This window comes from Rhopilema esculentum, chromosome 3 (genome assembly GCF_057945365.1).
Source record: "Rhopilema esculentum isolate cy_ngs chromosome 3, ASM5794536v1, whole genome shotgun sequence".
In the NCBI taxonomy this organism is placed as follows: domain Eukaryota; kingdom Metazoa; phylum Cnidaria; class Scyphozoa; order Rhizostomeae; family Rhizostomatidae; genus Rhopilema; species Rhopilema esculentum.
Window position 1 is genome coordinate 6,767,075 of NC_142817.1, and position 14,016 is coordinate 6,781,090.

The window sequence follows — 14,016 nt, forward strand, 5'->3', positions numbered from 1 at the left end:
CCAATTCTTTCACATAGGTGTAATTTCATTGACAAAGATTCGAATTCAAAAACCTTGCCCTTCTTTCATTTCTGGTTTCAGGCTACCACCTATGTATTTGTCAAAATCAACATTGACTCGCTGCATTTCATTGGTTGAAAATTTAGTAGAGGTCTGGACCCAAGGACACCTTTCTAAAAATAGATTGTGGGACAATTTAAAAGACGTGATTGCTTCTATCGTTATGAGGAGCATAATCTCTACAATATAAGTAATTTTCGAATTTCATTGCCGGGTATGACAGAAAAATAATCAGCACCTTTCTTGGAGGTCTGGGACCAAGAACCCCATCTAAAAATAGAACTTTATTTTTTAGATATCAATATTATTTTGTTTACATGCCTGATTATACACTTCTACAACCTTTAATACTTTTGATATGGAAGAATGATGAAAATTGGTAGAATTATTTGCAGAGGACTGGGTCCGAGTACCATCGGCTAAAAATAGCTCTTTGGGGGTATTTTACAGTTTGGGTCCCGATCTCATCGTTTTCAGCATGTCAAAATCGTTAGGCATACCAATTTTCATGCTTTCTTCATTAAATGCACGATTGTTATGAAATCCGCCACTGGTTGCCCTCACTAGGCATGGAATCTTGCTCAGGAAAGCCAGGCATCAGCCGAAAGAACTACAAATAAACTTACGAGAACGAGAGCTAATGAGGCCTTGAGTAAATGGGGCTTGTAAGTGGCAATTCTATTTATAACTTCAGTTTTTCTGCTTTTTCAAAATGTCTATAAGTTGTGGTAGGCAACGTGCACAAAGTTTTAGTTTATCCGGCGGCAGACCATCCCTTAACAAGCCGATATACGTTTGGTTGATTTGGAGAATTCCTTACTTGGCATTGTAAATAAACCCTATGCTATGCTATTGCTTTTCAACGAATAAGCAATGTCTATTAGCCTTTTAGAGTCAAAGAATAGTTTAATTGATTTGATTTAAACAACAGAAAATCTTTGACACAAATGCAGTTATATAGGATTTTGCAATGGTTGTGATCTTGGATGTGGCTTCTAGAGGCTTTCTACAGCACAATCCTATTTCAGAGAGAGATTCTATTCGTTGTGGTATACCGCGAAAACCAGATCCAAAATCCAGGAGCATTAAGTAACAAAAGTACATCAAAGGCTTGATGATTTAACAGCCTATTCAATTTTAGGCTGTTAAAACACCCAGAAGTCCTACTGTTTCTATGTAAAAACCTTTCCCCGAAATTCCTATAAAATAATTGCCCTATATTTTGATGTGTATAATGTGTTATGTTTTAACACTGCAGTCTCACTTTGAAAAATGACGTGATGAATTTCTATCTCTCTTAGCATGGGTCGGTTCAATTCCAGTTTCACTGATGTTTCTCTTGGCACCATTGGCATCTTGGCTCCTAAGCAAGATTAGCTTGGGAGTCGCTGTAGTAGCAACAGCAATCCCGTTGGGACTTTCTCTTCTATTGACGTCATTCATAACCAATATCAATGCAGCCTTTTTCACCTTCAGCATCCCTTTCGGATTAGCCTCTTGTTTAATGATTATGGTTACTAATAAAGCCATTTGCATCTACTTTGACAAGAGGCAGTCAACTGCATATGGTGAGTTACAAGGAAAACACTATAAACCGAGAAAATCCCTTTTTTCATCCGAGAAAATCCGATTTCTCAAAACTTCCAACTAGTTTGTCCCGGTTTCTCAAATTTTCCAACTTGTCCCAATCTGTCAAGACCTCAACTGGTTTTTGCGATTTCTCAAGATTTCCAACATGTTTTTCCAATTTGTTAAATACACGACTGGCACGAAGGCCAAATAACTCCAAGAAAATCTCTTACAACCTTGGCAGAAATCTTTTTTTAGCAAGTCTCTAGAAATCCTGTGTTTTGGTGGATATCTTGTGCGTTATTTACAAGAGTGGATTGTCCCTTGAACTGAGATGCCGAATTGTTTGTTCAGAAGTTATTCCACCTCTTGTTCGGATTTCTCAAGATTTCCAACATTTTTGACCCACTCCGAAAGCATAGCCAGAACTTCTGAAGATGTGATTTCTCCTCAGTCTTACTTTATTTAGAACATATAGAGATATGATAATCTCAAACCACACTTTAACCTCAATTACATTGGTCTTAGTTTTTAAATTTTATCCCTTATTGTAAATTTTATCCCAATAAATTTCATTTATTATATCGCCCATCATTTTTCAGGTTTGCTTACTGGAGGATGTTGTATTTCTCAAGTTGGCTTGTCCTATATCATCATATGGCTTGTGAATAACTTTACATTAGAAAGAACATTTCAAGTTCTAGCAACGGTTATAACATTAGCTTGTTTAATTTCATCACAAGGGTTTTTTCCTACAACCTACGAAAGCGATGAGAAAGTGAATTCTGCGAGAAAGAAGGGACTCAACGTGTACTTTCATCTGCTCAAAAACAAAGCATTTTGCCTATACATGTTTGCAATTTTCGTGTGTTCATTTTCCTACTCTGTTTCCAATGTTCATCAGGTACGTAAGAGGGTTTGAGTAGTTGAAGGATAGAAACAGCCCCTTAGTTTACTTAAAAAGATTCATCTCAAATAAGGAATCTAGATTAAACAAGATTAATGTCATTCTCCTCAGTCCTGGTTTCTACTTGGCGATTATTGTGATTAAAACAAACTACTTGAAGGCTTTTTGCTGTAATCACGATAAGACATCATTTCAGTTCATTTCATTTCATTTCGATTGAAGACAACACTGGAGGCCTGGGTACTAGTGGAATAGAAACAGGAATTGAATGTCACCTCATTGGCTCAGAGATTGACCTTGCTGCTCTGTTTCTCATTCAGTCTTTCTGATACTTCTCACCAAATAGTGCGAGACGTACCGTATTTTTATTAACATGTCGTAAGAATTAAACTATAAAATACAAATTATTTATACCAGGCTTGAAACAGAAATAATTTCCATTTTTAACATTTATTCATTCATTTTCATTAGTTTAACCCTTCACAAAATTATATTTTCTATCTTTATAACCCCCCCTGTAAAATTTTTATTTAATGTTTCTACATTTTTTAAAAAAATCTAAAGTTTGGTTTCAAAACAATAATTTTTGGTGCAAAGTTTGAATCTAATCAGAGAGGTTGCCTGCTTCGGTGTCTAGGCTATTTCAAAGTGTAGCACCCCTAAACGATAATGACTTCAGCTTCCTTAATTCAGTGATCGCTAAACTTGCATTTCCGTTATTTGTTGATGAAGGCCCTTCCTATGGCGTAAAATGGAGCGCACATGAACTGGCTTTAAATTTTGTCACAAAACTGGCAGGTTTAGTTAAAACAATCGGAACATGTTGCCCCCTGCCTTGCTCAGCCTCGTATTCAAAACTTGACTTACCTACAATGCCTGCCAAAAGTACTTGGAACACCCACCAATTTACGCTGCATTTGATATCTTTCATTCCTTTCATGAAAAAAATTTGCTACTTCCGCCCCCTTCCCCCTCAAACAATGTTGATGATTTAGAGAAATATCATAAAAGAAGCGCAAAAGAAAGTGCTTCCTAAAATCCTAATCCGTTTGATAGTAAACCAACATTGTTCCGTGGGGGAGAGGGGGAGGATTGGTTTTAACCTTGGAAATTGATGTCAGTGTTCCAAGACTTTTGGCAGGCATTGTAGCTTGACCAATGCGGTGAATATATACCTCACTGAGCATGACTTAAGTTCCTGTATTTATGCTAATAGACATTGGACGATTGTTTCCTTCTGCACCTCCCCCCGGTTTCCTCACTGTGGTTTTGTTAGAATGATCATACATGTGTCGGATGTAACAAACGTATAAATTTTACCGTATTGAAACTTGCTTAATCTTTTTATGAGAGGGAGTACTCGAAAACATTACATCAGCAATTAAATATTTTATGATTTATTTGTGCAATTCATTTTTAAATAAAAATGATATTATTCCTATAATCACGTTGATATACGGGCTGATCCGAATAAAGTTTGATATGTATTACAGGACATGATTTCTCTATCTTTTAAAGGCTCTTGCGTAACCGGCATGCTTAGCGGCAGTTGTCTTGAGCAATTGACCTCCGCAGAGGCTATTGGGGAGGGAGATCGGGAAGGGAAAAGGATAGAATAAAAGGAACTGCTGAAGAAAAGAAAAAAATGATGGGCCTGCAAGGGAGAAGGAGGAAGATAGTTGCAGCACACCGTATTTTCCCTTTCCTCTTCTCCTCCGCCCTCCCCCTGCTCTTCTCCGCACCCTCGCCATTTGCTAATCCCCATCTCCCTAGGCCGGTCTTTTTTTCTATAGTCACAAAGCGTGCCGGTTGCGCAGGAGCCTTTAAACGTTCACCTAGAACTGTATTATATATATAGGGAGTTCATTATAAAACAGGAGTGTATAGACATATATCTTGCTCTTACATTCGCTTGTTTTAGGTACAACTAGCAATTGGGTATGGCACTTCACCGGATTTAGCAAGACAGTTCCCTGTATTTTCGGCGATTGGAATGGGTTGTGGTAGATTTATCTCTGGCTTTATCGTTGACAGCAAGAAATTCAAAACAATCAACTACTACCAGTCTGTATTGTTTCTAAATGGGTTGACAGCAGTCATTGGATCATTTTCATACACCCCAATACACTTGATTGTCTATATTTGGGCATTTTCCTTTCTGGATGGGCAAATGCAATCTACTTTTGCACCAGTTGTTAGGGAAGTAGTCGGTATGACGTACATGACTGAAGGCTTTGCAATGGTCTTTACCTCATGCAGTGTATCCATGATGCTTGGACCACCATTATTAGGTATTTGTAAGCAACAATTTTTTATTTGTGCTGTCATTTATAAGAGGATGTTGTTATTTCTTAAGTAATTGTGAGGTATTCTACCAAAAGGGTAGCAACTAACGAATTGAGATTTGCACTGAGAATTGCCGCGTAGAATTACCTTAGATTCAATAGATTAAGAACGGGGAAAGCAATTGCAAATGAAATTGTAAAGTAAAGGAGAGACCATTGACTCTCTAAGGCTCTGGTACCCAGGGTAGCGGAAAATGTGTAATTGGACTAGTACCAAAAGTCTATGCATGGCGTGTAGATGGTTTTGCAGCTGTAAGATCACCGATAAAGCTAACAGTAAATTCATATATTCTCAATGCAGTGCGGAGCCTATTGGAGTGTACAACTCCTGCACACTCATTCTTCCATCTTTCCATGCTATGGCAGGCTGTGATGCAGCAACTTAAAGGGCCTCTCCAGCCAAAATTTGCACTTGCATTTTATTGGCTAATCTAAAGAAGCTGAACCTGCTGATCACGAATTCGTTATTTGTTTTTCGATATTTTTTACAGTTTGTGAGATATAAGCTCTTGCATTTCGATAATTGAATTGAATTAACCGACAAAATTTGTTCGGTTTGGTGACACTGTGACGCAATTTTGACGTCACAGTGTATTTCGTTAGTCTCGCCTCAAACCGAATCGAACGACGGCGATTCGCAAATTGTACACTGCAAGTGATGGTACTCTCAGTTCTGTTCCACCGGCTTTTAGTTTGAGCATTTCAGATATCAATTCTGAAGCCTTTAGTTGTTCATCGTTTCTGGAGAAAAACTGAAGTGTCAATTTAGATTAATTATACGCGAGGGAAGAGCTGGAGCAGGAAGCCGTAGCTTTGTGGGCCTACACAGGTGATCAAAACAAAGTCGTGACAAAGCATGGACACATTCCGACCCGCAGACTTAGAATGATTGTAAACATTTGATATTTTTCGATCCTAAAAAGCTCCTGCTGTAGATTTAGATGCCGTTATCAACGCGTGACCATGACTCCTTCACGATTCAGTGGAAGATATACGAAATTCATGGCGAACGAGGGCCGCACATTGTGACGTCAGAATGTCACAAGACTGATTCAGCTTTTGTCGTTTTTTCTCGGAAAGGTGCAACTTTTAAGCCTTATAACTAAACTAATTGGAATTTTGCAAAAACAACGACTTTGCCATAATACACGCACCAAATGCTAACTTTTTAGTCAATAAAAAAAATTTTTTTTTTTGGCTGGAGAGGCCCTTTAAATGTTTAGGTCTTGCAAAGTCAGAATTATGAAAAAGCTCATAAAGGATCCAAAGTTATGTGGTTACCTGCCTTCAGTAGGATAGCGTACACATTTTTCAAACGAGGATACTACATAGGTGAAGGACTTCTTCAATAATAGTCATGTACGTAATCACCGGATGAAAACGAGATCAACCATGTCATTGCAGCCGTCGCCCCCAGTCCCTGATTCTGCTGTCCAAGCCATTCTTAAATTGTATTTTCAATTTGTCGAGTTTAATGAAAAGCATGCTAAAAAATGTAATATTGACTACTTCTATTGGAAGGCATCAGCAACAAATTCCACCTAGTTTTACCTTAAAAATGCAGCATTAAGAAGAGAACACGCCGTCTAACGCAAGCGATGCAAGAACATCAATATAACTAGTAGAGAGAAATAGGAGGTGACTAGATACTAGAAGTTGCATGACCTTGTTAACACCATACTTTCTTTGCGAGATTTTTGCGTTGCGTTGTTTGATATTCATCACTGAACACTGAAAGCCAACGTTTTTGATTTTTTTAAGTATGGAAATTTTCTGTCCGTAGGAATGGATTCTTTTTTATACTAACATTACAATCCTTTTCATAACATATTTTACACTTAAAGAGGATTTTTGACCAAGAAATTAGTTTTGAATACATGTTGATTCGCCATTTTGATACTTTCATGAAATTTATAAATACCTATTTGTAAATGGCTTTGAAAAAAGCAAACATTTAGTAAACTAAAGCTTTTCGTCTGAGACTCTTTAGAGTTTAAAACGTCAGAACATAGATCGAAAACTCTAAGCTAAGAAATATATATACCCAGTTGTGGATCGAAATAGGCCAATCAGAAACACGAGCACGTGACTGTATAGGTCTAAAACTACCCTGGATCGGTAACAGCTCTCTAAGTTTTGAAAGCCAAATAAAACAGGCCATTACAAATTGTTTCTTTGCGGTCAACCCACGTGTTGTTTATAGTACGAAAAAGGCCCTTCCGTCCACTCAAAAGGACTACGTTCCTGCCACACAAAAATGTTATGTTATATACGAATTTACGTGCCAGTGTGATTCTGGCTACGTAGGACGCACCACCCAAAGATTGGAGGATAGAATAAAACAACATGTTCCATCTAATATTAGAAGCAAAACCCATCCCCAAAGAGAACAGCCACCTCGGTCTTGCAAATCTAAAATTACAACTAAAACCTGCGATTCTGCTATCGGGCAGCATTTACTAGAAAACCCAGATTGTGCAAAAAACTATAATGGCGACATGTTTCGGATTATTGGTAAAGCCCGATCGCAGTTTTAGAGTCTATCTACATAAGCACGAAAAAACCGCTACTGTGTAGACAAAAGGAGTTCGTTTTCACCTTAGGACTCCACTGGTAACATTCTAATAGGCAAGCGGCACTGATTGGTCACCTGCTCGTGTTTCTGATTGGCCTATTTCGATCCACAACTGGGTATATATATTTCTTAGCGTAGAGTTTTCGATTTATGTTCCGACGTTTTAATCTCTGAAGAGTGTCAGACGAAAAGCTTTAGTTTACTAAATGTTTGCTTTTTCAAAGCCATTTACAAGTTTTGTACCACCAAAAGATTGTTTAAATACCTATTTCTTGCTATCTGTAAGAAACACAATAGTGGTAACTTAGAAAATTTTTCTTTAAATGGTGAGTTTTATTCGTTGGAGTAAAACAATTTTGAGAGTCTTAACAAAAAATTTTTGTAGCTTGCAGAAAATGACGTTATCAAAATGGTGTCATTTAAATGACGTACAAACCTTGATGTTATTTGGTTCCTTCTTGCTTCTTTCAGGTTTTATAGTTGACAAGACTCAAGACTACAGAGCGTTCTTCCTGCTGTCAGGGATACCTCCAATATTAACATGTCTGCTTCTGACGCCACTTAGGTATATGGAAAAAGTCGAAGTCCCTGATAAAGAAGTAAACGAGAAATTGACGGACGAGCAAGATATAGAGGTGGATGTTGAGGTAACATTTAAAGATAAAGATATACTTAGGTCAATGCGCTTAGAAACACCTGTATGATAAGATTCTAAGGGACTGGTCATTAAGGACTCATTGCTAACAATGAGCCATTGCGCCACGCAAGCATCCCATAATGCATTTCAGACAGTCTGAAATCAATTTTGGTTAATCCGTAGAAGTTTACTGCCATTGTTTGGACCGTCGCCACGCTCGCAAAGGCCCATTGTTAGCAATGAATCTTTAATGCTTATTTTAAATATGGGGAATATATTTTAAAAAAAGACAGTACCAGAAACTGTGCCTGGGTAAAGTGAGAAGGTTTTGCAAGTTTACCTTACAGCTTTCGGTCCTCTACTTGTCTGACAAATAAACTCTTAAATAATGCTTTTCCTTTTATGTAAATAGTGCTATTTATTGAAAAAGGGGGTAAAAATTTGTTCTATTGTCACAGAGGAGACAGATCAGTTATTCATAGCAAAGAAGGTATTAAAAAACAAACGAAGAATTTGAAATTTACTCTACCCCCTCTTAAGTAAAGATTATTGGCCGGTCAGTTAGTTACGATAAGCAGCGTGTTTGAACAAGCAACTTCTCAAATTCAATAAGCTTCGTTTTAAAGGAACTAGTTTAATTCTCCAAGATGATGTCTTGGAAATAAGAATTTCCTACATCAAAAAGTGTTTTTAAAATGTAATATGGTATTTGTGTAACAATGCCAACTGTTATTTGATAACGTCAAGTGGAATATAATTTTCTGAAAGATCAAAGACAATTTGTAACTTTTATTCTTAAGTAATTAAAAAAGCATTTTTAATAATAAAAAGGAGTCCAGCTCTCTTAAAGTTCTATGTTCTCTGAGAAAATTTTGCATGAAGAAACCCCGGAAAGTTTTTTATAAACAATTTTTCTCAATGATTTCTACTTGAAAGGAAGACTAAGTTTATCTGAAATTAATACCTAACTTCTAAAAATTCCCCCAAATAAGGCAAGAAAAAATCATCATGACATTTCCCATTTGGTGTTTTCTCAGTGGAAACAGAGTTTAATATTTTAATTCTAAAAAGTGCTTAATTCCAATTTTCAAAATTTTCGTGACTTCACAATTGTATCTGTTTGTTTTAAACCGTATTAACACAGTGTCTCAGACATTGCCCGAAATACTGGTTGCCGCACGTGCAAAAGACTGTAGAAATGTAAATCCAAAACAAAATAATCTTTGTTGCCACATTGAAACCAACCCTGTTTTCACTCAGGGGTGCCGTCCCAAAAGCTGTGCTGTATGGAACTCCGAGAAGCCACATCCAAAACCACACCAATAGTCACGCGTCATTTACTTGAATTTGAGCTTGTGAATTTTTAGGATTTACGTTACAGCCGTTGTAAATTTAGTGAACTAAGCAAATTTTAGAGGCCTTTATAAAAGGAATGTGCATATTAAAGAAGGACGTATATTATAATCCAATTATATTATTATATTATAATTTGAGAGGTCTTTTTCTAATTGAAGACGTTCACAATTCTAATAAAATGAATACGTTATGCTAAATAAAGAAATTTCATTTGAAATTCAGCTACAAAATTATTTGTTCTCTTTCTTTCTTTTTCAAAGCATACGCCAGTAATATACTTCGCTTTTGAGTTATGCTCAGGCGCTCTAATTTATAGCCAAATGCAGCAATGTTCATAACAACATTGAGAAACTTCCGATATAACTCCATTTTTTCTTGTCTATGGACGTCAGGGGCTTTTTTTCTTGTTATTTCCATTATAGAATGGAACCTATGTGCCAAATTTCAGCTTTATAATATTTTTGTCCAGGTAAAATCGTAATTCCACTACACTATCACCTGAAACCATTTCTTTAGATTTACCACCAACTCCTCTGCCTGCTGATCATTATACACACAACCTCGTTTCAAGAATGCACCAAGCACACGAACAATTTCGCGCCATAAAATTAGATCTGCACCGCACGCAACGCGAATTGTACGATACGGCTTCGCGCGATTTACACGTGCCAGCTGGTACCCTCCGTACCCTCCAAGCAGAGAAATCATAGCTCGACATGGTCGACTCCGCGGTATAGTTAAATCGTGCACTTTCCTCCGTATGGAAGGTGGTTCGCACGGTGGAATTTATGTTCTGTCTTTAGACACAGATGCATTTTCACGTTTACGTCGTTAAATATATTCATCCATAATTTTATAGCCAATTTACATTATAACGAACATTTATAATTCGCACATGACATTAATATATTCATTATACATCGCTACATAAACAAAAAAATACAAGTATTTTTTTAAATAAGGAAGGGGAGGATGTAACAGGTTCACACTCCTGTCACATGTCACGCATGCGCCGTTGATTACTAATCACATGACTTTTACTACATATATTGTATGTAGAGATTTGATTGGGAGTCTTTAGTTGATTCATGAAAGATGATCACGTAAGAGTGCGTTGTTATTTGCCTCTCGCTCTTCCATTCATTGTTATGAAACGCCTCTTACAGTCTCTATTGTTCTCAAGCAAGGAGCCTGATCCATTAAAGGGGAGGCACTCCAATAGCTAAACATAGAAAACTAATTTTGGCTGGCGCAATCTGTTAACATTTTCTTCTATTCTATTTTTTTTAACTTTGGCAATTCAACCAGCAAACATTTTTTCTTAGGCATTTGCATTGATATTTTCATCGTGTAAAACCTTTCCAGGCTGTTTACCTCCACGAAATGCCGCTGTAACCGTAGCCTCCCTAACTCTGACTGGAAATGTCACACACACTTCATTTAATTGTTATTCTTTCTGAACAGATTCAAAACTTTCTCCATGTCCAAATGTTTTTCGTCATCCGTTGAATTTCAGCGTGAAGACCTCTAACGACTCTTTCAGTCTTATCATTAAGAAACCCTGGTTTCCTTATCGAATTTTCCTTCTGGTATCCAGTCTCCAGTACAAGTGTTCAACCGCCAGCATCGACAAGAATATCCACTGTCTTTCTTCTATTTTTGATTTGAAAACTCTTCAAAGTCTACAGATTGCAGAGATGGATAAGTTTCTAGATGTTTGTCAATGCACAAGCCTGAACAATGTGTCAGTTACCTCAAGGTCGGCATTTAGATTGGATCTCCAAATCTGGGTGGTGGTATTTCCAAATCTGTCAAAACCTGTTCTGTTAGTGATGGACATGGTCAATAATAAGATGTTTGAAAAATTTTAATAGAAAACTTCACAGTGGTGACCAGAGGAAAGATAATAAGATGGATAAGAAGAAGCGATACAGCTGGCAAGTGAGGTCTACAAAAGCCCGAGCTACTGGTCCCGAAAGCATTACGCCCCGACGCATATTGCCGGCCATTTAAAATTCCTATTGGTTGGACTACACAATAGACCTAATGTTACGTATCCAATCAACAACGTAAGTCTAATTCGCATTGTTTTCTCGACCATAAACGCGATGCAGAGCCTATAGTGTTGTCAAGTGATGACGTCACAGAAGTCTTTTTTAGAATTTTTGAAATTTGTTCCCATAACCTGAAAGAGCTTCGTGAAATATTTCTAAATCAATATAATATTTCATGAACTATTTTGAAGCCTATAGTGTTGTCAAGTGATGACGTCACAAAAGTATTTTTTTACAATTTTTGAAATTTGTTCACATAACCTGAAAGAGCTTCATAAAATATTTCTAAATCTACAAAATCAGTTAAAGGTATTACGAATTGGCTGAGCTATGACCATATGAGCACAAGCACTGGCCTCATCAAACCTCTGTAATTTTGTCACAGTTCATAACTTTATAAATTCAGAAATCACCGATTTACTTTGTACAGTTGAAATTTTACAAAAAACTATAAAAATCCAGAACTAGGAATAATCAAACTTATTAATTAGAAAGTCGACCACATCACAAAAACGAGTTTTTGGAAAATTTGAAAACATTTTAGAGTTCTCGAATGGTGCTCAAAGATTCAACTTACAAAATTTTTGAGGAAAAAGATTGAGCTGCAAAATGAAAACTGTCATTTCAATTGTGAATAAAACCTGAACCAAACATTTTTCTCTCAACTGCTAATTATATTTGAACTTGCCTTATCTCAATGACTAGATTGTGATATTTTGGTTTCAGTTTCTTGCATAATTCTTGAGAAAACTGCAGAATCTGATTTACAAATAAGGGAGTACTTCATGGCATTCTTTAATGTTATATGGTCAAAATTCGAAAATTCTAAAAATAGTTTTTGTGACTTCACATTTGAGAACTCTAATGTTAACTCTGAATAGTTGACTTACATAGCGCCTCGCAGAGAGGGCACCCATTCAGAAGTTTCCATCGCCAAAGAATCCATCGATAAAGAGGAAACTGCAGCTGCCAGGGAAATACATTGACTGGATGTCCGGGTCGGAAAGACATTAGAGAGAAAACAGTTAAAACTCTTTATCTATGTCAAAAGAAATACTGTAGGTGAAGGCAGTACTGTGAAATACAAATAAAGAAAATGAAGGATGTATTAAGACGAGTGCCTTAAATTGAAGCGCCGCAGAGGCCGGTGAAATGCAGGGGAAGGGCTACACTTTCGATAAATATAAGAGGTACGGACAGTTGAGAAAACCCATTCAATGGCGAGGTGCAGGCTAGATGTATTATACCGCAAGTGGTGACAAAACGGGTACTCGTGCCATATCAATGTCGCAAGGCAGTACTACAACTAGCCCATGTTCATCTCAGTAACCTCTTAAACAAGAATGCCAAATCCAAAATGCTGCAACGATCTTGTTTACCTTAGATGATCCACATTATTTTTGATCACTGCAGATCACGTGAAATTCGCTAGCAGACATTTTCAAGAAGAAAGAGTAATCTTGCCGTGCTTGTATCATTACGCACGGAGCCTGAAGCACAATACAATAAACAAAAGTACAACATGTGGCGACGAGTATGGCCACATCTTTACCGCTACAAATGCCACCATTTGGTCCTCATTCGGATCGGACATTGGAGCAAGTGTAGAACCGAAATGGAAAATCTGAATTGCAGACTTCAAAATATACTGACAACGAGCATAAAAAAGCTTTGCTGCATAAAAGGTCCAAGAGTACGTGATATACTGGAGATACTGGTGATTTCGACCCAGTTGTCATATTCTAGAACTGAACGAATATTTTGAGAACACTTGATGCGAGGTTTTTGAGTTCAGAAAAGCTGTTCAAGGCTCTCGAGAAATGATTGATCAATAACACGCGGTTTGCACTCTTGGTATGACCACGACTAGACAGGGAATTTAGCATAACAATCTGGCAAACTGGGTAACCGAAGTTTTTAAAGTTGAAATCATAAGAACAAAGGCCACTGATCATTTTAAGCCCTGGGAACATTCTGGCAAATGATCGGAAGTTGCGTTTCCGGAAGCATGAAAAATGCACGGTCAGCAAAATTTCAACTTTTGAATTTTTCATATCTGATGATACTATCAGAAAGAAAATGCAAAACTGAGCAAAAGATTTAAAAAGAGCAATGTGATCTGACCTATAAGCAAAATGTTATGGCTTTGGAAACTTTTCGTTTTGTCAAACAACTTGTTTTATCGAGTTTCCTGATAGTGCAGACGGATAGCAGTAAAATTCTGCATGTTATGATAATAGCATGAAGTTTGGTACATATACACAATCCGATATGCTGAATAAGATGAAGCTCATACCAAGCTTCAAAAAAGCCCCCAAAAACTATTTTGCGACTGGGGTACTGGTACCCAGTCCTCTTTCTGGTATAGCACTATAACCTTCTTATCATTGCAAGTTATAAAGCTGAAACTTTTTTCTGGCGTTATTTGATGTGTTGTATAGAATGGGATGCAAAAAACTTTTAAAATTTCCCAAAGCAATTTTTAAACTATGGTTCTTGTACCCAGTTCTTTA

At 37.1% G+C, this 14,016-nt stretch overlaps 1 protein-coding gene across 4 annotated transcripts in view; it reads left to right on the plus strand.

Annotated features, from left to right (window-relative positions):
- The window catches only part of LOC135692417 (monocarboxylate transporter 10), a 29,789-nt gene extending 20,120 nt beyond the window's left edge, over positions 1-9,669 (plus strand). For 2 of the 4 annotated variants that reach the window (XM_089111805.1, XM_089111802.1), the window contains exons 2-5: positions 1,362-1,628; positions 2,232-2,533; positions 4,458-4,827; positions 7,928-9,667. In XM_089111805.1, the coding sequence (XP_088967931.1) occupies positions 1,362-1,628; positions 2,232-2,533; positions 4,458-4,827; positions 7,928-8,160 (1,172 nt within the window). In that variant the 3' untranslated portion in view covers positions 8,161-9,667. Of the gene's footprint in view, positions 1-627; positions 726-1,361; positions 1,629-2,231; positions 2,534-4,457; positions 4,828-7,927 lie in introns of those variants that run through there. The other 2 variants (XM_089111810.1, XM_089111807.1) reach the window with 2 other exon arrangements.
- The last annotated feature ends 4,347 nt before the right edge of the window (positions 9,670-14,016 follow it).